At 46.6% G+C, this 25,163-nt stretch overlaps 2 protein-coding genes across 4 annotated transcripts in view; one reads left to right on the forward strand and one right to left on the reverse strand.

Annotated features, from left to right (window-relative positions):
• Window positions 1–4,750, forward strand: part of LOC135395983 (uncharacterized) — a 105,740-nt gene extending 100,990 nt beyond the window's left edge. For both annotated transcript variants that reach the window (XM_064627060.1, XM_064627061.1), the window contains exon 6: window positions 4,168–4,750. In XM_064627060.1, the coding sequence (XP_064483130.1) occupies window positions 4,168–4,260 (93 nt within the window). In that variant the 3' untranslated portion in view covers window positions 4,261–4,750. The remainder of the gene's footprint in view (window positions 1–4,167) is intronic.
• Window positions 4,751–5,243: 493 nt separating this feature from the next.
• LOC135395984 (neprilysin-1-like) overlaps window positions 5,244–25,163 on the reverse strand; it is a 207,236-nt gene continuing 187,316 nt past the window's right edge. For both annotated transcript variants that reach the window (XM_064627063.1, XM_064627062.1), the window contains exon 11: window positions 5,244–5,629. In XM_064627063.1, the coding sequence (XP_064483133.1) occupies window positions 5,418–5,629 (212 nt within the window). In that variant the 3' untranslated portion in view covers window positions 5,244–5,417. The remainder of the gene's footprint in view (window positions 5,630–25,163) is intronic.

Here is a 25,163-nt window from a genome sequence, read left to right on the forward strand (position 1 = left end):
GCGGGGTTTTACATTATGCTTCAAAATAATATTGCAGCAAAGCACAAAAAGTTGAATGGACGATTACGAAACTGTTGCGCGATGTCAACTCTGTGTGAATCAATGTTTATGGCTCTTATAATGCAATGGTTGAAATGGTTCATCATCATATGGTTCATCGTCATCTTTTGTCAGTCAGTCCGGTCGTGCCTTCGTAAGTGACGCTGTAAAATGACACCCGCGTTCAGATTTCGAACGATAGATCCCGCATAAAGTGAAGTAGGCCCGTGCAATGATAGAGGAATGATAGAGGAGTAAATTTTCTATCGTCTGTCGCCAAGATCCCATTTGTGGACCACTTGACGGCCAATAATTCGTGGACTTACATAACACATCGTGCCGTTCACAATAAGCGTAGCACATCAATGGCGGTCGATGAGGCCAGAGCGAGGTGTAGTTCCAATCTCCGTACCAAGTTTCATCAACCTAAAGCAAGAGGCGAGCGAGAAATGGCAGTTCGGCGTACAGGGAACCCGGAGCACGCTCTGCGCTGACCACGTGACGCGCGTTTTCTGCTCCCGATTGTGATCATGCTTGCTTGCTTGCATTTTACTTCTACATGTTCATAGGTGTCTCGGGTGGGTCTGCCCTGGTCTGCTCTTAGCAACTGCCTATGTAAAACACGAATTCATTGTCAAACACACGAAGTGCATGTTTATTGTTCAAACGCAATCTGTACGTCATCACACAGCATTTGGGTTACATGCAAAGCACTGCCAAAGCGTGTACCTTCGTGAGCCAGCGTACCAGAGAACGCGAGCGCCGCCCCGCGGCGGCAAAAGGATCGAGGAATTAGGGGCGTCACATTCGGGTCAGTCGGGTTCAGTCCTCCTTCGTGGTCTAGCCTCCCAGTAAACCTCCCTCGGGCACGCGAGCGCCACGGTGCGGCCACAAAAAGTTCGAGGAATTAGGGACCATACTTTCTCCGAGCGGCGCCGGGCGAGATCGGTCTCCTTACTTCTCCGTGGAAGCGATGCATGTAAAGGGTCACTGAGGTGACGCGCTTTTTTTTTTTCTTCTGCGGCGTGTTTTGCAACGAATAAAATGAGCTCGAGCGAAAGAACGACGAGTGCAGGTGACCCACAGAGCGCGGGCAATTGGTCTCGAAATACGCGTTTCGGCACTCATATACCTTTACTATGCATACGCTAAACCCGTGAACATAACAAAGACGAAACAAACAAACAGTTATCCTATAATTCGGGTCAGTGGATTTTTATATATTCACGTCAAACCCCACAGGGCGTTATCCTCTCTAGCATTACATCAGAACTCATTGCAGTTCTGCTTGTACATTTGACCAGTCATGTCTCGCTTAACCGGAGTTCAGATATCCGGAAACCTCGTTATCCGGACTACATTACCAGGAACGAACCTGCTACCATTGGATTTTGTCTCGGTTATCCTGAGTTCATTATCCGTATCCAGACAGCAAATACGGGGAACAATCTTCCAGGACCTATGTTATTCTGATTCGCTTATCCGGAAAAGTGTCAATGTCCTCTGTCCCTGGTATGCGCTGTGTTCGAATTATTCCGGAAAAGGGTCACAGCTCACGGGGCCATTTTGTAGTGTTTGACCTTCTTTTCTTCTGAGGTCACTCCTTTTTGGTGCGTGCGGGCACACGGAGATAGCAGACGATAAGCGAAAGAGGTGCACTGCACCCACGGACCGTAGGAAATCCACATGTCAATGTAAACGTCAAAGTTCAGGCCATCTGAAAGCATCGCCTGTCTTTTTGCCTCTTCCAAGGGCATTTGCAGGAAGACAAAAACATAGGCGCAGGGCCAACTTTCTCAGACATCGCCCTTTATTGAACAGGGGGGTGACGCAGCTGGTGCCGTGGCTGTGACGAAAATAGTGTCACACGCGTGCCTGCTAATTTCAAGAAGCTCACTGCGCACGAATTTTTCAAGTAGTGATCTTTTCCTTGTTTTCCTTTCTGGAGCTATAACGAGCTGTCCCAAATTTTTCGGGTTTCCCGGAAGTATGCTTGGTCCGGTTATCCGGAAATTCGTTATCCGGACGAAAAGGGACGACTCCCGAGGTGTCCGGATAATCGAGACATGACTGTATCTGCAAACCATTACTCGCAATTATCTCGGCATTTTCTTAGCTGTTCAACTATTGCTATCGCACTCATGGTTGCTCAGCAGGGAGACCGCCAATTTTATTCGTGGTTTTGAAACAGCGAACACTACTCCGATTGCAGATGAACAACAAGATATTTTCTACGTTTGCGAGCAGCGTATAGCGCAACTTGCAAAGATAAAGTTCCAAAGACATTCGGGAGTTTTTGTAGATTGGATGCAATCTACAGAAGCGATATGATACTGGAAACCGTCATATATCCTAGCTTTCCTATCTGACGTCACCGACGTCAAAGGATTCCTTTGACGTGGGTGATGTCAGAGCCATTGGTATATCTTTTTGGTACCGTTAGAGTGAATAACTTCCGACTGAAGCTGTCTATTGCTCTCTATTGTGAAGGTGAGTTTGCTCCATGTTGGGTACAACGCACATTGTATTGCTCTGGGGAGGACGCTATTTCTCGTTGACCGTCTTGTCCGTTTTGCCTCTTGAACAATTGGTGTGCGAAATGCAGACGGTGTTGAGTAAGGATGATATATTATTTACTTCAATAACTAACATAAAGAACAAACCAAGAATACGAACTAATGATAAGGGTTGAAAGGCAGTTGAAATTTTTGAGCAGGCAATTTCTATCTAGCAGTTGAGTCGCCTGGTAGACAACAAGCGGATAATTCTTGTTTTGTTCTAGGAACACTCTTTTGTTGGGCTAGTAGGCACATTTGGTGCTAGTGGTGAGTTAGAACAAATTGAGGACACATACGTACGGATAGCAAATAGACGAGCTCTGAATTGGGTGAACGGTTTCCGTGACTAACGCCAAATATTTAGCTTGTGTTCTGCGCAGGCGTAGAACGCTGACACTCAAGGTCGTAACGTGATCGATAAAAAGAAACACGGGTTTACAACCAGTTATCAAGAGACTTGAGTGTATTGTGCGTTTGCCAAATAAACAAGCTGAAAATGGGCGCTCGCTCCGTCTCGTCTACTTGCTATCCGTATGTGTCCTCAATTTGCCCTAACTCCCCTATAATATCTCTTTTTATTGTTCCTCCCGGACCGCAATCTGCAACGAATAAAATGAGCTCCTACGAATGAACGACAGACGCAGGTGACCTGCAGCGCGAGGTCGCGCACCTTTGAAAAATCCTCCACTCCACTCATCCACCAACCTCCATCCATCCTCCACTCTTGGAAAGAATGAATCAGAGAATGACGGAAGAGAGGAGGGTCCCCTGGCAGGGCCTATCATGTAATCGATGACGTAGACCGTCGCAACTCGAGCAGCACGTCAGTCAGCTGAGAGACAAACAAAGAAGAAAAGTACGGAGACGTCGCGCGAGGGTCGTGCTGGCCATCCGCAGAGCTTTCTCCCAGTGTTTTTGTATATTTGATTGCGCTGTGACACCTGATGGACAGCTTGACGAATGGAACAGGGGTTCAAATCATGCTAACTCCTAGAATAATGTGGTGACATGGACGGGAAGGGTTACAGACAAGAAGGGACTGGTCTCTCAATCTTGCAGGCATTACGGTTATCACTTTGTCATGCGCTTGTTCTCAGTAACTTCTTCATTACGAGGTATTTCATACAAGGAGCTATAATATGGCTGACCTACGTTCGGCTAGATGAATAGCTAGGTTTGCTTTCGTTAATGCTGCTTTCCTTTCGTATCGCTGCATTCGACACCTTTTGGTTCCAGGAGACCAGGGGCTCGATGCTGAACTGAACATACCGTTCCTTATCGTTATGCGTTTAACTTGGCGCGCTGCATACGTCACGCGGCGGCACGTGAAAGGCGTTCCGGTAAGCCACGATTTCAAATGAACGTCACGATTGGCCATCGCGGAGGAGCTCAGGGAAGCGATGCATTTGTGACGCACTATGGAATAACGACAAGTTGAGCATCGAATCTCGAGTTTGCCATGAACTAGTGCGCTTTCCTAACCTTGAAACGCACTTCACACTTGAAACTCACTTTATGGTTTCTGTCGCTCTCAACGCCCTTTCTCACGCCAACAAAAATTCTGTTGCAGATTTTCTACGTTGCCTGCGTAATCCTGTACTTCAGAAGGATTAAGAAGATGGAAAGAGAAATTCAGCCACCTGATGTGTTCAAGTGCACGTAAATACGTCATCAGCATGCAAGCCAACACTGTGCCCTCTATCAAGCGTGACTCGTGAACCATACCAGTGCAGCACGCTCAATACGTGCTCACCGCAATTGCATCTCCTCCATAGGACGTGTCGCCGTAGTAGCATTCTGTGTGATCACGAGGAACTTTGTTGACTTTCAGTGCAATATATGTGAACACTTGCTCACGTCGTGGAACTGAATAGTTCAGACACAGCGAATGTAAAGCGTGTGTGTTGTTGAAAAAAATTTGGATATTATTCATAGGCTGCAGACTGGTGTTCTCGGGAGATGATTTTGCGCAGCACGTTTTGATTCGGAAACAAGTGATTCAAAGCACGTACGACGCCGTGCCACCGCAGTCCGCACCCGAATTCACAGTCCAATCGCCAGCATGATTAACGCGAAATTTTATTGCAAAATCATGGAAGGGGAACCTTGTGGTATTATACTTCGAAGATTAAAAAATTTGTTGGACCCCACGAGTCACATCGTAACTACGTCGTTGACTTTTCACCACCGTTTCCCCATCACACACAAGCCACCATTTCGTTTCGGTTTCGCGCGTCATTCAGCCTACCATCTATTAACGCCAGTGTATATCTTGGTAAAGCTACCTGCAGCAGTGATTTATCCAGAACCCCCTACACCCCAACACCACCCATATGTTTGGCGACCCCCAAAATTTTTACCTGTGCGCCCCCTACAGAGGGAGGGGGGGAGGGAGCGTGTCTTGCTATTTCAGTTACAATGACATGTCGGTAATGATACGTCGAGCTGTTATGACGTAAGTATAATAATGAGCCCCCGATTTTTTGCAAACCCTGCAAACGGTGGGATTCTGGATAAACCACAGACCTATAGCATTATACATGTCTAAAAAGCCTAAAGTTATCAATGCTTCAAATATCTGCTGAAACCCGCCACCATACCGTCAAGAAATATCGAGTCAAAGGAAGCTGGGAGAAATCAAGGAAGTCTGAGTTAAGGAGTTTACTGATACAAGGTAAAAATCTGACATCACATTTTAAAGTATGATTTCTCCTATGCAGGATAAGTGTTTACAGTTACATTGCGTCTGCAAGAATGTTTAATTGTCCCATGGGTGATTTCTCCAACGGGGTAATGGTTGAGCGAGCAAATTCCGTTTCTTTACCAGATGTCGCATCTCTGTAGAGGTCTCATTGCACTCCCAGAAGAGCAGGAGAAAGCTTCTGTGAAAGCCGGCGATTGCGACAGGATTGCGTTACAGTGGCCGTCACCGCAGGAGGCAAAGCAGAATGAGAGGAAGAACAACTGCGGGGCCGTGTAGTGTTCGAAACCGGTACTCCAGTCAGGATAGCCAGGACTCATCACTAGTGCCCCTAAAGGAAAATATTAGCACGTCTTTACAGCATTGAATGTACGCACATTTGCATCGCTGAAAAAAAAGAAAGAAAAGGAAACGGAAAAAGAAAACAACAACAACACAAATCTGTGTTCTTTTCTCTTTCCTCTTGTGTAGCCGACTACTTTGCATGGTGATTTATGGCAGCACTCGAAACATCGGGTGCGTTCGAATAGTCTGAGATGCGCCACCGCATACCACACATCGGAAGTGCCACCATTATGGTGCGTCATCTGAATTCTCCACAGGCGCTCATGTGCGTCACAGAAGGCGCACTTTGAGAAGTCTCGTCCGATGCGAACTTCGTTGAGTGCCCCTCGGCCCTCGCCTCCTCGCTCCTCGCACTTGCGCCAAGTTTCGGAGGAGGGCGCGCTTGTCGTAAAATTTAGCAGACGACAGTTTGCGGCGACTGTTTTGCTTGAACAAATGCCGGCATACCGTGAAGGCGAAAGAGCGCGGAACAATTACACTTGTAAGTTTAGTGTCTCATATTAGGTACCTATTAGCACTTAAAATAAGTAAAATGAACAAGTAAGTAACGAAATTATCAAGAAACGCACCATAATTTCATAGGTGGCCATGTTGAACTAATGGCGAATTCGGGAGGTCATTTCGTAGCAACACGGCCGAGCGCTCGGAAATTGCTAGGTCGGCGGCCGAGCTGGATCACGTGACCGTTGCCACCCGAACATGATTGCTAGGAATCTAGTGGTTTTAGGTACTTGAATCACGCTAGGCGTCGCGGTCGCCCGTCTTCGAGTTCTGTCGTCTGCTAAACGACGTGATTTCAACATGCGGGCCAATGAGGGCACTCGGCATCGTTGCAGTGCGGATGTGACGACACTGGATACAGTTGAGCAATCTGCTGCTCGATCGTTTTGAGACCGGGCAAAAAAAGTGCTAGCTGGCAAATTCCGAGCGCTTGGAAAGCGCCACGCGAACATGCGAGATTGCTTCATTTTGACCAAGCGAACATGACTGCTCGAGATCTGGCAAAAAAAGTTGCTACGAAATGACCACCCGAATCCGCCATAAGAGAAATATTGTCGCGAAGAGAAATCTTGTCGCCTGCTATTGCGGCCTATTCCACCAGCGGGCCTCGTGCTATGCGCCCCCTAGAGTCTCTTTATTAAGTATACGTTGCAGACGAACAGCGGTAGATGGCGCACGCAGCGGTGCTCCGAGACTTGGCCTTCGGGAGAGGAAAATCACTTGCGCTGCGCATGCGCTAGAAGTGATGTCACGTGTCTTTCTTTGCCGCCGCCTTGCCGTCTGCTCGCTTCGCGTACGCATGCGCCAGCAGACAGCGGTTTGTTTGCTTGAGCTGCTTGAGCATGGCTTGAGGATGAGATTTGTGGTAGTGGTGAAGCTGGTGAAGCAGCTTTGCCAAATATTCCGTTCAAGTTCCTCGCTGGATGTCCGGCTCGTCCGTCGATGTTCAACAAGTGAGGGAACGTTTCAGCAACGCCTGCGAGTTTCGTGATCGCGGTTCAAAAGGTGAAGGCGTCTGTACAAAATTGTAAAATGGGCCGCTCTGTTACTACAGATGCAACAAGTGTCAGTCCACTTTTTCTCAGCTGCACCTTCTCAGTCCAGCAGCAGCACCAGGTGAATGTAGGTACACAACTTCCAAGTGAATTAAGACGCGCGAGTGCAATTCTGGTAAATACGTCTCATATGCTCTGTTACACTAGTACACACATACCATTCGCATTCAACGCCCTTATTTTGCATGTGTTGTAGCAAATGATTCAGTGGCATAAACCGGCAGGCTGGTGCGTAATGTACGCCCATAGTGTCGAGTTGGACTAATTCGGGTGGCGTGTTCGTACAGTCTGTGCAATCGGACTGTCTAATTACTACCTGTTCTATCTTAAGTCGGTATATGAGTAAGAAATATCGTGGTTTCGACAATTATCAGTAATCTTTCGTTGTGCTTAATGATCCCTATTATTTTATACTTGTGTTTTTACTCAGAATTCTAATACTGTATTCTTAACTGGAGCAACAAAATTACGAAACGCATGAGGATTGTGTTGAAACTGAGGACATTGCTTATTTTTACTGATTTCAGATTTTTAGGCATGGGGAGAAGAAATGCAGGATGCAGCCAAGAGTCATTTTACTAAAGGCACAGGGGTAAAAAGATTGAAAGATGGAAGTTTAAAGTGTTATTATATTTGTAACTGATCGGATGCTTTTACAGAGAAGAACATCAAAGGAGAAAGGACCATAAAATCATAAGGTTCCGTTAGACGTGGGGTAACCTGCATTGATGATTCGTCTGCAACGTTCCAGACTGGCAGAGTTCCAGGACATAACGGGACGTATGCTCCGGGGCCCCATCTCGCTCATGATCAGAGCCGACAGTTAAGGCATAATGGTTTCAAATTTCCAAAGATTGCAGTTCAGAATTTGTATGAGTACAACACAACAGCGTGTACAGCCCGAGACAAAAGTTCACGGCACTGCGCTTTTCTTCATCGGAGCGGTCCCCTGCCAGCTACCAGCAAAAGATCGAATAAGAAACGGGTCTATCTCTCAGTATGTGTGTCCGCTCTTGTTTGATGCTAAGGTGTCACTCCAATGGAGAAATGTGACACCATGGTGGTCCGTAAACATTTGTACCAAGCTGTACATTGTACAACCTCGGCAACTAACAAACACTGCTCGGTAAGGTCAGTGTTCCAATTTGAGATTTTGCTGCCTATTTCTTCCCAAAAGGCTGCTCTTGCAAAAATGCTTAAGAAAGTCATTTGGGTGAACTCCGGTGTACCAAGAAAAGTGCAGAACAAAAAATTTATAGTCGTATAGTTAGACTATATAGTAATTTATAGTATGCCTTAGTATAGTTAGACTTTGAAGGCCGTAGTCAACATAAATAAGTTTTACCTCTGAGCGATGATGGCCCATTCAAGGCCAACCACAAACTCATAGGTTCACCACATCATCTAAACTTCCTTGGCCTGTTACAGCTTGTTTCTGTCCACAACATCTTCAAGGTGCGTATTCTGTGCCATGCAACCAGAGGAGTGGTTACATGAACTATCATTCATCGAGCATTTGTGAGGAGATTGTTAGAGGAATCAGTCAGACAGATGTGTTTCAGATGATTTTTTTTTCAGTTTTCAGGTTTTTATTGTTATTTCATGACAGTATACTCTGATACTGATACTGGGCAAGCCCTGTTGAACAGTCCAAGACACAGTCAATGCAAATGTCTACACAATTTGAGGGGAGCAGATATACCAAGAACACATGACAAGTATAAGAAACAAATAGCAAAGATATTGCACAGCAGAGAAATGCACATAATCAAAAAGTAATTGCATGTCACCCTACGTATCAGCAGAAAAGTCCTGTTTGATGGTGTTTTTGAAGGATGCCAGATTATTGTTGGAACGAATGCGTAGAGCAGTGTTTCTCAAACTGTGGGTCATGACCCCCAAATGGGTCATGAGCTGTTGAAAGATTCATTGTTTCACGCCCAACCAGAGGGTAAAGCTCAATTCATGTTCAAAGCATTAATGGACTGTCATGTGTTGTCACATGACAGTGCTGCATTCATGAGTAAATGATGTAGATGTAAAGGTCCTTTAAGCATGAATTCAACAGAAATCCTCTGGCTGGGTGTATTTCCTGCTGCTTGGCACACTCTTGGAATCTGGTTGAAAAGCTGCTTCTGAAAACTGCCCTGCTGCTATGGCTTTCTTCACACCATCTGTGCATCAATATTCGAACAGATTGGGACAAAAGTTTATGGAGCACCGGGGTGTTGCATTTCTTTATGGGAGTGACACCGTAGCAGCAAACAGAAGCGGCCACACACACTGAGAGGTGCACAGAACAGCCAGTCACCTGTTTCTTATTCGATACCTTCCTGCTAGCCAGCAGGGGGCCGCTCCGATGAAGTGCAAGGCAACAGGCTCATTGATATGGTGTCCAGCTGGAATTTGTGGTATTTTGGAACAATGTATTGCTAACGAGACCAGTAAAAATATCCAAAACTGGACCTGGACTGCATGTTTGGCTCACTGAGGTTACCGAAGAGCGTTTCCTTGAGGTGTGAAACAAAGCTTGATAAAATGAATCAACCAAGTTGTGTGATCTAACTGGCCAATACTGAGTAGATTTACAATATAGATTTGCAATATCTTGAGGACTTTTGCCTCTCTTGAAACAAATGCTAAATAAATGCAATCAAGCATACATTGGAACTCAGTTGCTGAGGCAAGACACATGAACATACAAACATATGTGATTGTGCTAGTTATTTTCACGCATATAGTATGATCTTCTGAATTCCCAGCAGCTGTTCGAACATCAGGTTCCAGAACTGTTGTTCTTATTTGCATTTCTGCAGTGGTTGGCTTTCACATAGCTGCACCCGTTTTAACTCCTTGCATCTTTGTTGAGACAAAGCGGAGTTGTTTGGCAATTTTTGTTCAGTAATGTCACAACATGTTTAGCATAGCATAGCCAACAGGGGCATAGCCAGGCGGGTTCAAACCCCCAAGATCGTACCTTTTGTAGTGCATCTGGAAGGTCCCCATAGAACCTCCCATAATATTTTCTGGCTACCGCACGGATAGCAAACGCTAGCATGAGACAAGATAGAAGCAAACTTGAATATACAAGGCGTACTGATGTGCATGAAAAATTTAAGAATGACTGAGCATTGTATGTGGATTACATTATAAGAATGTTGATGAGAGTCATGTACCCCGGCCACCATACTTTTGATGATAACGAAAGACTGCAATTGAGCTGGTGTGATGGCAGTATATTTGTCCTTTAATCTAATTAAATAATTATGCGTTACATAGTCATGAAGAGTTTGCTCGTGGTTGTTGGAAGGGTGTACATTTCCTTAGATAAATCATTCACAAGAATACACACAGCGGCTTTGAGCTCACCAAAGCTTTATGCGTGCAATGCCAACTGATGTTAGTATTTTCATGGTAAAAAGCATCTGTTGCAGCTGAAGAAAACGATACCATCAGTCAGGGGCAGTTGTCTCGTTATGTTGCAAGAGAGTACTCAGTACTGGAGAGATATAAACACACAGAATAAAACAAACTGCCTAGTGCAGTGAGTGGAAAGTTTATTCCACTTCTTATTGGCAGAATATTAACACAATTTTTTCTACAGGATTTCTCAGGTCAGAGCACTTTATAGGATATACAAATTACCAATTATGTGCATGTATGTCACCACACTTAAATGTATTTACCTGCTGTAATATACCCCAGACCAAGCTCAAAATGGGGCATATTGTCTTCAGTTGAAAAGTCAATGCAGGAGAGCATGCATTGCTGTAAAGTGTTTCACCTGAACCATTACCCAAAATGTATGAAGTGGCAGTACACAACTATCACATTGAATGACCCATCTGTGGTGCTATGTGTAGAATCTATGCACACTTTTCTTTTGATGTTAACATTGCCTTGAGTTTGGGGGAAAACACAGGACGAACACGGAACGAGACGAACACATAGACACACGAACCAGCAATGAAGATTTAATACACAAAGTGCAAGAGGAGACAGGGTAAAAAGTGTACACTTCGGCATTAACATCAAGTCAACACCAGCTAGCTTTCCTGCTCCTCCTATGTTCATCACACTTTTGTTGGTGCCCAAATGCCTTAACAGCTGTTTTTGCATGCCTGTCATGAGAACTAGCAAGAAATCCTCATCTTGCAACAAGTCAGTATTTCCTCGTTGAAAGACAGTAGGATCATCCTTCTTGCCTTTGTGTGTGAGGGAAAGCACTGGACTGTTTGTTTGGGCTCTGATAGAACTGAACAGGGCAACACTGTTTTGATTGTCGTCGTGTTTCCTCTCACCGTAACATATATTATTCCTCTCACCGTAGTGAGGTGAATTGGATCCTTTGAAACGTGCCATCCAGCACACCCCGAACACTGAGCTGCATAGTACGCTGAGCGCAATGCCGTCACATAGTTTCCCTAACATAAACAAATAGTTTCTTGAAGGTAAAAAAAGGACATTCCAGTACAACATAGTGTTTTACAAGTGCCTGCACGGGCCGCCTCTATTGCATCTTCCTCTGTTTTTGTCAGTGGGGTGTGGCACAGCCCAACGTCATGTGCATAACAGGAAGATTGGAAGACAAATGAGACCTTGCCAGTTTGGAACATTGCAGACATATCAGCAAGGCAGGTGTCCCCACACCTGACGGAACCTTGTGATTTGATGGACCTTATTGCCTTTGATGTGTCCTCTCTATAAAAGCACCTGATCAGTTACAAATATAATAACACTTTAAACTTCCATCTATCGATCTTTTTACCCCTGTGCCTTTAGTAAAATGACTCTTGGCTGCATCCTGCGCATTTCTTCTCTCCATGCCTGAGAATCTGAAATCAGTAAAAATAAGCAGTGTCCTCAATTTCAACACAATCCTCATGTGTTTCGTAATTTTGTTGCTGCAGTTAAGAATACAGTATGATAATTCTGAGTAAAAGCACAAATACAAAATAATAGGAATCCTTAAGCACAACGAAGGATTACTGATAATTGCCGAAAACACGATATTTCTTACTCATATACTGACTTCGGTGTTAAGATAGAACAGGTGACAATTAGATAGTCCGATTACACAGATTTTACGAACACGTCACGAGAATTAGTCCAACTTGGCACTATGGGTGTACATTCCGCACCAGTCTGCCGGTTTATGCCACTGAATCATTTGCTACAACACATGCAAAATAAGAGCGTTGAACGCGAATGGTGTGTAGCATGAGACGTACTTACCAGCTTCAGAATTGTACTCGTGCGTCTTAATTCACTTGGAAGTTATGTACATACACCTGGTACTGCTGCTGCCTGAACTGAGAGGGTGCAGCTGAGAAAAAGTGGACTGGCACTTGTTGCATCTGTAGTAACAGAGCGGCCCATTGAACAATTTTGTACAGACGCCCTTACCTTTTCAACCGCCCATGAAACTCGCAGGCGTTGCTGAAACGTCCCCTCACCTGTTGAACATCGACGGACAAGCGGGACATCCAGCGAGGAACTTGAACGGAATACTTGGCAAAGTTGCTTCACCGCTACCACAAACCCCATCCTCAGGCAAACAAACCGCTGTCTGCTAGCGCATGCGCACGCGAAGCGAGCAGACGGCACGGCGGCGGCAAAGAGAGACACGTGACATCACTTCTAGCGCATGCGCAGCGCAACTGATTTTCCTCTCCAGAAGGCCAAGTGCTCCGAGTGCTCATTCGAATATTTTGGCTCGAAGGCGTACACCTGACGCACACTCTGACGGCATGTGTGACACGTCACTATTCGGACGCCTCCATGTACGAAAGGGATAGCATGGCAGCTCACTCTCAGCTAACATGCATGATTACAAGACACGTACATTAAACAGAAAGAGAAATATGGGTCGACGGTCATCAAGAAAAAAACACAGAAGATTATCAACAAAAGGCACGAGAAAACGTCTTCAGCAAGCGTTACCATATGGAGGTAAACCCTCCGACAGGTATACCCTCCGGAGGTAAACCCTAGGACAATACGTCATAAATAGCAGAAGGGCTGCGCCAGGTCCCCCAAGGTCGCCATTTTCCCATGTATTTGTTCCTATCCTGATGCGTGCAATGCCGGAGGCCGCCCTTAGATACCCCATTGTTACCAGACGTTGGCTTGCGTTTGATTGTAGCGCGCTAAAGATCCAGTTGAAGCACAGTCCAAGCCAGGCCAAGTCACCGAAGGAGAAATGGACGACTGCGCCTACGGCGCCAGTGGCGGCGCCTGGTACGACAGGTACGCTATGTGATGCACGCAGCCGTGCACTAGATCCTTCCGATCGCTCAACACGTTTAAAAACGGGACCAAAACGTGAAACACGACACAGAAAGTTGTTATACGCGTTTTATTTGGACATATAGAGGCTAGATTCATTCGCAGAAACAACAAAAACACTTTGCCGCTAAACTTAGCGCGCTTAAGTGATCCGGAACGGCAACAGTGGGGTATCTAGTGGCGGCCTTCTTCGTTGCACGCTTTTCCGAGGTGAGTTTGGGGGACCTGGGCTGCGCCCTATCTAACTCACGGAGGCCTGCGTGAGCCTTGCGAGCTTTTCTCTTGTTCGCGCTTTCATAGAAGTCATAGCAGCATCAACAGTTGTAACAGCAGGCCTCCTTGAGCGACGTAGTGCACAGGCCTTCTAATATATAGGAGGTGTTGCCTAGGACGACTAGCAAATTTATATATTGCAGTAAGTAAATCCAGTTAGAGACGTCACAAGTATCGCGGCTCATGTGTACATACCATGATTAGTAACGCCTCGAACTTGTCGAAGTTTGAATCCGAAAAAGTTCGCTGAGTAATTCGAACTCTTAGCCAGAAATGTATTGAACAGTTCGGCACGGTTGCATTTTATTTCGCATGGGCATACATTTCCTTCCTGGAAGCATATGATTCAAGAAGCAGTATTTGGTGTCCTATTTGGACGACGACGCGGTAAGCGTCACTGCCAAATTATGATGTCGGGAACAGGCCGCGGTTCGAAACGCCGGTCGCGAACAGGTTCGAAAAAATCTTACCCTTTTTCAGAAGTTCGTCGGACAGTTCGAACGAAGTTCAACATGCGCGGCTTCGAATATGAATTTTTGATGCCTCAACAAATTTAGTTGTAAAAAACTCGTTATGTCGGTTATACCTTTAGAAACGCGAGAAAAATCTCAACGTTTTTGGTCTGAGGCACTATGTACTACATATATAAAGATAACATAACGTACGCAACGCATATACTGCTTGCAGTTGGCATCAACGTCAAAGTGCTGGGCTGCTATCCTCAGCGTACCCCGTTCTGTACTTATTTGATTTGTTCGCTGCGGTGTACAGTTTACATGTATCGCAGCCAACGGCGTTCAATCCGGTCGCGCTGTAGGCGTACATTCCGACAGGCAAGGACAAGGAGCAATCGGCGCGTTGTCGAATGTCGACATAGTGCATCGCTATTTATACGTTTGAGGGTTTGGTTTGAGCGCACCGATAACGCTAAACACTCAAACGTTAATTGTGACTTGCCTTAGCATTGCTCAACAGCGGCTTAACTTGCCTTAACCTTCGAACCTGTTGAAGGTTCGAAGGTTCATCGAATCATTCGAACCCCATGTTTCGACTTCGAACTTCGCGGTTCGAAAAAGGTTCGCAACGACACTTGTTCAAATGTGTTTCCAGATGCCTTCCTGCTGGGTATTACATATTTCTTCAAGGCCAAAGTTACCCAATCCCGATTTACGAGAACCAGGTCCCAATCTCTCATTTGTTGTCCCGCTACCCCACCACTCTTCCTGTGGAATGACATTTTGTCCCACCTTGGCAGCAAGGAAAGTTGAACGGAAAAACTATTCTGCTACACAGCGCCTGCATCTACTGGATGTGCTGGCGAACCAGTCATTCCCATAGACAAAACTTCGTCGTAACCGCAGCTCGCTTCCGCACGCTTTACTACTCGAACTGCGTCGGTGGAAGCATGGTCTCGGTTTGATGATCGGTAATGTTCATATGGTTTAATGACCGATCATCACGGCGCCGACGAAGCGAAACGGAAGTGCAAGCTCGTCGAAGAGTTCTGGGCCAGAGTTTCCATCCATATCCGCAAATGTGAAGACACACTCAAGATGACTCATTTTAATCAAAGTAGTTTGTGTCTGGTAGGTAGAACTTGAAATACAAAAACGAAGGGGAAAAAAAATAACGGCGCAGGTTGTAGGCGAAATAAAGAAAAGTTTTACTTCTGGACTGACCGGGACCTCTTCTCCCTCAACAAGGATGCCCCACCGTGAGGTCGGAAAAATATCGTTACTTTGACCTACGAGCTCCGGCTCCTGCATCACACTCAGTTCACTTCCTTTCTACTATTCTTGTGTCTACTACAGCTGTTGTCTAGTTTTCCTCTACAGTTGTCTCACGACATCACGTGAAGCTTTCAGGCCTGATGTAATACATGCAAGTCTATGTTTATTAAATGCGCTAGCATTTATGAGCGAACCCACTGCGTTTTCTTGAGGCAGGGTATGTCGCTGCGTAAGACCTGCACTCATTGGCTGCTGCTTGGAGATCTCCCATGTTGTGCTAACACCCTCGTAGTTACGAAGGAGCAAAGGAAGCCGTTAAATGCTGTAGTGCCAACAACATGAAGCAGAGAGAAAACGATGACACGAAGCGAAACTGAAGGAGTGGGTTATTCACAACACCACCATTGCACAGAGCAGACAGAGGAAACTATAGAGCTCAAACAGGGAGGAATTGCACGTAATCAAATAAACATGTTTCCTTTTCGTTAACTTGTACGCTGCTGTGTTCTCTGAGGCAGCGGCTGTGGTCAGACAGGTCGGTATGTGATTTTGAGGTGGAATTTCCCATGCGTGTTCTAGCGCGGATATAAAACTCCCATGAGTTAGGGCGCGCTTTCAGATGTCACATTGCCGGCCATCACACGCCGGCGCAAGCAGTTGTCGGCCGAGGAACTTCTCCAGTTCGAGGGTAAGTGTGTCTGTTTACGAGGGAGACTTCAGACCAACGCAAAGCGCGTTTGTCCAAAATGCGACAAGCTAAGCGGGCAATACAAGACGAATGCAAGACGCAGACTACGGCGAGCTATGCAGCCCACGAGCACATCTGAACCCCAACTCCAGGAGGTTGCGCTTACCAACATATGTTAGGGGTCTTCCCCTTCCCTTCCATCCCATTGCCCTCTTCCCGAGCCGTCTCGCTCAATCGCTCGTCTGCACATCGTTACCTCACCATTCTTTCGCGGGCGAGAGTGTCTTACGGAAACCACAAGCAGCACCAACGTGCAAGGAGCCAGCGTGCTAGACAAAAAAAAAAAAAAAAAAAAGAGAAAAAAGAAACCCTACCTACGATATCCGAAAAGATGGGGCAGCGGGCCAAATAAAGAATAAACATGGAGGCCATTGGCATGCAGAACCCCAGTGCACATGTTACCGACGTAGCGACTTACTGGCCAACTACAACTCATTACAGCTCATTATTTCATTCCCTGCATCACCACCAGCAATGGGGTAGAGTACCGCCCCTGGCAATGAAACTCCCCATTCATCATCTCGCAATAAAGTTGTTGTTACTGATGGACGAAAGCGAAGCTTGATACAGGTCCTCAAGCTAATCTGATGCCCCTACCAACGTACAAAATTATCCGCTTATGTAGGAGATCAGTTCCTGATACTCCAACGCTACGGCTACAGTGGAGACGTCGTACAGAACGTTGGCAAGGTGCGCATACCCGTAACCAAACGGAGTATATCGACTTTTTCGTGATGAAGAGAAGGGGAATGCACGCACTCTTGGGATGATGGCAAGCGAACTGTTTGGCCTGGTGAAGCGAGTAGCTGAGGTTACAGAAATGGGTGGCCTACGGAAAAAGATTCTGTCCGAATGACCGAACCTTTTTAAAGGACTGGGAACAATGTAGAGGCGAAGCCACATGGTGGTTAAGGAAGATTCCCAGCCTCTGGTTCACGCTGCCCCGCGAGTTCCTCATGCGCTGCAACCACCCCTGAATGACGAGGTGAACCGGATGGTAGAAAATGGCATAATTGCACCAGTGACATAGCTCTGACAGCTAGGGTTAGCCATGGAGCACTCAAGCGACTGAACACTACTTCACTCCACCAACCCAACCCCACTCCACCCCAACTCACCTTCACCATTTATCGTTAGAGTGTTCCAAGGCTAAGTTTTACTGTCAGAGCTCAGCAGGAACATGTCCGCAGGCTCACGAACAAGCCAGTAACTTCGCCGTTATTATCAAGCAAACACACGGATATATCCTCATTTCTCTTTACAAACAAGAAACAGGAGCTTTCATTAAGAAGTTTCTGTAATGTTGTGACGGTAACCCAGACGCTGTGGTGCATATACGTATCTTGCTGATCTTCGCAATCCTGATACGCCGTCCTGCTCCGTTGGAGGTTGCTCTGCATCCTGTTGGTTTCGGTATATGTAGATGTCAGGCTTCTCTGAACCTCTGCATTTTCATCATCTGCACTCGTGTCATAATCATCGGAGAAAAAGTAGCCAGCTGCAGGAGGGAGCTATTTAGTTCCACGAAGTTGCATGCCGTTGAAGTTAACTGTCAGTCTCTGAAGAACTGCTCGAAGCTCTCTCCTTCTAACCAGTGTTGTAGGTATCGCCGTTACAAGTAACACCGTTACTGTAATCGATACTTTTTTCGTATCGGAGTGCGTACCGCGATACTTTTTTACATCAATATGGAAAAAGTATTTCCGTTACAAATTTATGGTAACGCGATCTACGTATCGTTACCGATACCGATACTTTTTAGTGTTCCACCCTCTCTTCACCGAAGATATTTCTCACTCTTATTCATTGTCAATGGTCCGCCTAGCCCTAGACAAGAAGCCTGTGGACACGTCTACGTGTTCCGTAACCGGAATTATGGAATTATACCAAACACATGTTCACTGTTTTTCTTAGAAACTGGAGGAAATAACCACGCTGTGTTCAACAAAAGAGTTGAGGTCAACGAACAGAAGTCAAGTCATTGACAGTGCGCTCTGGGTTCCACTGCTAAGCTGCCGTGTCGCACTGAGTCATGCTCACATATACTGTGCTGTTGTTAACTTCTGATAGGATTCCTTGGTCATTGGACTCCAGGGTAGTACGTATGGGCCTGACACTAACGTAATTGTCATACTGGCCTCTGTCACCTGCCGGAGAGACCACGGCCTGAAAGGATGGCAGAAGACGACTTCCAGAACCAACTATAGATAAAAGTCAAGCATAACGTGTCCGCGCTACATATGAAATATGCTGTCTTTTTACTGCAAAACTGTTCACGTAAGCCATATTTCTATGTTACATCACCTTCGTATTTCAAACAAAAATATTAGGCAAAGTATCGCGTTACTTTTTTAGTAACGGTAGCGGTACTCCGTTACTTTAAAAAAGAAGTATCGATATCGGCATTTTGATACTTTTTACTCAAGTAACGAGTATCGGTATCGCGATACCATATTTCGATAACGGGTACAACACTGCTTCTAACTGCTGACGCGTACGAAACACGTTTTGTTCATAAGACTCGTTGCACTTCGGCAAATAGTAATCTTCCAACTTCGAGACTGTCGTGTCATAACCTTTTTTCTCCTCATCCGTGAGTTTGAACGTGTTGAAGACATCTATCGCTTCTTGACCCGCTACACGAAGGAATATTGCTGCCTTCTGAACCTACTGCTCAAAATTCCACTCACTCAGACGTCCTCGATACATTGCGTGAGAAGTGATCATCCTGTCAACAGAGCATGCCGAACACTGAAAGCGCTTCAGACAACGCAATGAGCTGTACCTCACACCGACTGAGACGAAGCCGGGTGAGTTCAAAGAACAGAAGGCAGCAATTTTCCTTCACGTAGCGGGTCAAGAAGCGATAGATGCCTTCAACACATTCAAACACACGGATGAGGAGGAAGAAGATTATGACACAACAGGTCTCGAAGTTCGTAGATTATTGCCTGTCGAAATGCAACGAGACTTATGAACGATACGTGTTTCATACGCGTCAGTAAATAGAAGCAGAAAGCTTCGAGCAGTTCTGAGCCGTGTGCTTTTTGTCTTTTTCGGGTGCAGCGAAACCAGACGAAACGTAAGTGAACGTCACTAGTGAGGTCTTCACTCAGTGTTGTACGTAGCGCCGGTATAGCCTAAGGTATTCGCTACTTTTTAGTATCGCAGTAGCGATCACGCTACATTTTAAACCGGTAACGGAAAAAGTATTTGCGCTACAAATAGAAGTAGCTAGTAGACTCTTTCTCCGCTACCACCACCGCTACATTTCATAATATGGAAGACGTGGAAAACAGAGATAAAGCGAGATAACCATGAAGCAGAATTTCTCCTCCTCAACGCTCGGCGCTCCTCCTCAGGACCATGCAACGGCCCCAGTCAGTCGGGAGTCCAGACGGTTCGACGGACGTCGCAGCATCTTGCTGAGCTGAACTGCTGTCCCGTGAAACGGCGAAGGGGAAAAACCCTGACGATCCGTGGTAAACGTATCCTACATTGGGCGGAGCCAGCACCAACTTCTGCCAGATGATGAAGTCCCTGCCCAGGATGACGGGCAATGCCAGGCCAGGAAGGTGAACGAAGCGCTGCTGTCGTCGTCTCCCATCAAAACGAAGCCAGAGCACAACTGCAGTATGTGCTGGAATGACGTAATTGGAAACAGAACGTTCGTTGACATCTATGGATTGCAATTCCACATTTCGTGACATGCAGTGCTCGTAAACACAACCGCCGATAAGAGAGACCATGGCTCCCATGTCGATAGGGGCGATGTAATCTCTTCACAAAATTCGAACGGCGATGTTTGGTTCCCTGTCCTCCCCCCGGGACCCGATGAAATCACCTATGCTGCGCTGCGAGACCTTGACGGGCAGTCTCTCCAAGCTCTCCTTCATGTGTGTAATACGTCTTGGCAACAGTGATCTCTACCACCTACCTGGAAGGAGGCATTGGTTGTTCCCATCTCGAAACCAGCCAAGCCCCCAAATGCCTTATCCTCATCGCCCTGTGAGCCTGAGAAACTGATAGAGGGAAAACTGATAGAGAGAATGGTTTTGCATTACCTCGATTAGTGGCTCGAAAAAAAAAAAAAGAAAAAGAAGGCGTGTTCCCTCACGAAATGGCTGGATTTCGTCGCCACCGTAGCTCCATGGATTCATTTCTCGACCTAGTTTCTACAGTCCAACATGCTCGTGCTCATCGGCGGCTCGTCGTATCGCTTTGCCTGGACATCAAGCGCGCGTATTATACCGTCTCGCACATTTTTGTGCTGCACGCCTTGCGCTTTTTTGGGGTATCCGGTCGACTCTTCATCTGGCTGAAAGACTTCCTTACGGACCGAACTGTCGCTGCTCGTACATCCCAAGGCCAAAGCCCTGTATCATCCGTAAGTATCCGTATGTATCATCCGTACATCAAGCAGTCCCCCAAGGAACCATTCCGAGTCCGACTCTCTTTCATGTGATGATGGCTGGCCTACAATCGGTAATTCCTCGCGAAGTGTCGTTTTCCCTGTATGCAGATGACGTCGCCCTTTGGACAGTAGGAAAATCACGCCCAGCCATTCAGCGCCGCTTGGAGCTGGCTTTAAATAATGCGACGCAAGTCTATGACAAGGTTGCCTCTTTGGGTTGATGCTGAGAAGCTTGGGCCTGTACGTTTTCATCGCATCCTTTGCGTGGTACTCTACTCGGACTTGGACTCGACTCGACTAGGCTCGCCACATTAAGCACCTTGAAACGAAAGTGCAGCAATGGCTTCCTGCAGTTCAACATATTTCTGGCTCAGGATGGGGCTGTGATCAGCGCCCCCTGCTCGCAGTTCACTCTGCGTTGGTGAGGGCGACCGTGCCCTCCAGCCTTCCTATCCTGCACAGGATGTCAACAACGCCATTAAATACCCTGTTTGCTCCAAGTCTCCGTCGCTGCCTTGAAGTTAGTTTCCAGATTGACTGAACCACGGCAAGTCCTCGCTGAAGCTGCTAAACTCCGGTTGAGGCTCTACTTGAACGTGAAACAGCTCAGCGCTTCCTACGTTTGCATGCTCACATACCCCGTCTACCGCGCCTCAGAAAAATTCCATACCGCCCTGAAAGTGACTCCTATCGAGTGGCCCAGAGGACACGCCAGAGTCTCAAAGGGTTCGTAGTGGTTCGTAGTAAAGAACGTAACATCGCCGGAAGCCCCCTGGTCTCTGCCCGTACCACCGACCTTCGTAAGCCTCGAGAACCTTCTGCAAAGAACAGATCAAGTTCCCCCTAAAGTCCATCGAGCCGATTTTTATGCTCTTGTATATACAGATGGCGTATCCAGAAAAGGAAGGTCCACCACGGCATTCATCATACCATCCGCAGGCGTAGTGGAAGAACGGCGCCTTCCGCATCCAATTTGATCAACAACTGCGGAACTGACATCCTTTTCTCTCTGTAGCACATCGTTGATTTCACCCCGCGGGAATAGGCAGTCTTCACTGACTCAAAATCTGCACTGCAAGCCATTGAAAATGCTGGAATACGCTCAGGCAATAGCTCATCCGCACCCCTAGTCACGGATGTGTTAATGGCTTACCACCCTGTGTACGAAGCAGGCCACAGGCTGGTTCCTCAGTGGGTTCCAGCCCAATGTAGTGTGGTGGGGTATGAGCTGGCGGACAGTGCTGCAGAAGCAGCTTTTTCGTGTCGGAAGCGGACCAGTATTGCACTGCTGCGAGGAGATCGTCGCTCCATTCCACACGCCTCGTGACACCCCTGGCTTCCCGCCAATGAACAACCGAATCTCAGCCCCATCTATGCTGAGCAGTGTTGATCCAACGCTCGCTTTCCGACACGTGTTCCGACGCTTTTTTTGCCACGAATCATCGAATGCGACTCAATGTGACTTTTACAGCCTAGTGGCGTTACCGCTTGAGACAAGTTGACCCTCGCAGAAGCTGTTACTGCGGTGCTCTAGAGAATCTGGAGCACATTCTTCTTGATTACCCGCACTACCAACCTTCCCGAACCGTACTCTCCGGGTCTCTTAGTCAGCTGGACTCTCGCCTCTTCTCTCTATCAAAATTGCTTAGTCCCTGGCCGAATCCAGCCCACCAACGCTCTGCGCTCAAAGCTCTTTTGACATTTTTGGACACAACAGGTCTTCGATCCTTATTGTGAAGGGGCTCATTATTTCATTCCCCTCATCACCACCATCACCCTGATCACCACCACCCCATGAATGGGGTAGAGTATCGCCCCCGGCGATGAAACTCCCCATTTATCATCCCAAAATCAAGTTGTTGTTTAAGCAAAAACAAAAAGAAACGCCGGATAAGTGAACAAGGTACAGGTCCCGACAAAAGTTTACGGAACACGCGAGCGGTGTATTTTCTCCTCGGTACGACACCCTAGCGGCAAGCGGAAGCTGGCAAAATCAGGCCAGTTCACTGCCTCAGAGGGGTGGACGACTGCGCTCTTAGCGACACACAGCTGTAGTTTCGGTATGATTACTGTTGTATGTGCCCGCGAAATGAGTTGGATTTAACTGTTGTGCTCGTCAACAACTCGTGACTCACGTCAGTTGTTTATCAATCAATCAATTATCAATGTCAGCGTCAATTGTTTATCAGCTCGTCACGCGTCGTCCATATTAAAGCAACTGTTACAAGATACCTTTCTTTCTCTTGTCTACGTATCATGGCTTTCCAATAAAAGCAATACACGGTACAGTGTTGCCACCATGATTCATCCTTGTTATCGCGATGATAGCGGCGAGCTCCCTGTCTCAACAATCGTTGAATCACGTGTTGTTGGCGAGCACAACAGTAAAATCCAACTCACTTTGCCTGCACATACAACAGTAATCATACCGAAACTACCGCTGTGTGTCGCTAAGAGCGCAGTCGTCCACCCCTCTGAGGCACTGAACTGGCGTGATTTCGCCAGCTTCCGCTTGCCGCTAGGGTGTCGTACCGAGGAGAAAGTACACCGCTCGCGTGTACCATAAACTTTTTTCGGGACCTGTACACTCACAGAGACGCGGACACTTCACTTAGTTCACGTGACTTACAAACACACTCGACGCTAAGACCCTGCTTTTTGGCTTCTTCCGTCCATTTTTCCCCTGGTGTAGCAGAGCAAGCTAAAAATAAATAATGATAGATGCAGCTCAAATGCGCGTGCATAGCTATTGGCAGAATAAAAATTCATGTTGCTGAAACCCGTAGAACCCCTATGTAAATGTAACCCACCTACGTAACTTATGTACCCTATGTAACCGACTATTCTCTAGAGAGCTGGCCTGAGATTTTCCCTCTCCCTCGCGTGCCAATGGGAGGACGCGTGGGCGGGGCGGCGTCGGCTGAGTGCCATCTGGGGGCAGAGGTTCGAACGTAGACGGGGACGTGCTTTTGGTGATGCTACATCCACTGGGTCGTTCCATCCACCACGGCCCTGATTTGGCCCGTGAGATGGCGTCCTTGAGCGATGCCCGCGTTTGTTTGTTTGTTTGTTTTTGCTTTTAATGAACAGAAGAAGGAAAAAGTAGGCAATGTACAAAGATCAGCTCCCCGGCTTATATTGTCTGGGTTTCGAGGGACTTCTTCGGTTCCATGTATATTGCAAGAACCAAATTTAGATTCCTTTGCACATAGGCGCAAAGTAAATAAACTAAAACTGTTCTTTCTCCTATACAATGTCAGTTATTTACTACAAACATTCATAATACATTGTTAAAATTTGTCCACGTTCGACGCGAATAAACCATTCAAGAATGTCATTTATTTATTTATTTGTCAAAGTTGTTTATTGTTTGACAATTGACGTCAATAATTAGTTGACAAAGTGTTGGGGGACTAGGGGTGAAAGGCATGTATGCCATGTTTAGTCACTATCTGTCAGAGAGGAAAAACCTATCAAGTTGTCGAACGGGAGAGGGTGAACAACCCAGGCCCTTGGACCGCTTTCTGGATGCGAAGAAGTGGGTTAGGATGAGGAATGTGTTTATGGGCAAGCGTATTACAGAGAGTTAAATACACCTTAGGATAACAGCATCTAGGACTGACGCTTTCTTTTGTTTTTCTTCATGTTTTTTGTTACATCAACGCTACAAGCGAACCAATAAAAAAAATGATCAAACGACCGCTGCCGTTTCGATCAAACGGCGTTCGATCAAATGGCTTTCGACCAAACGTCCCGCGTTCGATCAAACGGCTTTCGACCAATTGCATGAGCACGCATCTTGATATGCTACAGCATATAAAAACAGCAGTGTACTCCACTACCGAGGCATCAGAGGACCGCCCTCGACCACATGTACTGTTGTCATCGCCAACAAAAGCCTGTCCATGCAGTTCCTTGCAATAAATTTCATCTGCATTAATTTCGCAGCCTGCTGTGGTCAGTTGCATGCGTCTCCTGGTTTCACATAGAAAGATGATGCGCGCCCAGTCGACTGACAGCGGTACGGTGCCACCAAAAGTTTAATGAAAGAAACCACCATAAATGTAGTCTTTTTTCGTCATTAGCCAGCATTACCAAACATACGCACAAAAACGGCACGGGCATGGCATCTCATCAAATTCCTTACGTAACAACACGTGTCACTTGGCGCAGTGAAGACAAAAAGGGGGTATGAAACAGAGAAAATAAAACGCAGAGGGAAACAGTCCATAATGACGCATTGTCCCGCGAAACGACAAAGAAACAAAAGCGAGGTATACCTCTCACCGCCCGTGTCCCGGTCCACAGCGCATCGCACACGAATCGCATGACATGCTCAGTAAAAGGGAAGGCACACACACACGCGCCAAAAAACGCCCTACTATCACCCAAACACAGGCGCAACGATTCCGCGGACGTCTTATCAAGATCACTCTAACAACGCGTGTTCCATATATTTAATAAAACAAACAAACGACGCCGCAAACGCGCCATTCGAAGTCCGCGCCTAA

This window comes from Ornithodoros turicata, chromosome 5 (assembly GCF_037126465.1).
Source record: "Ornithodoros turicata isolate Travis chromosome 5, ASM3712646v1, whole genome shotgun sequence".
NCBI classification, from domain to species: Eukaryota; Metazoa; Arthropoda; class Arachnida; order Ixodida; family Argasidae; genus Ornithodoros; species Ornithodoros turicata.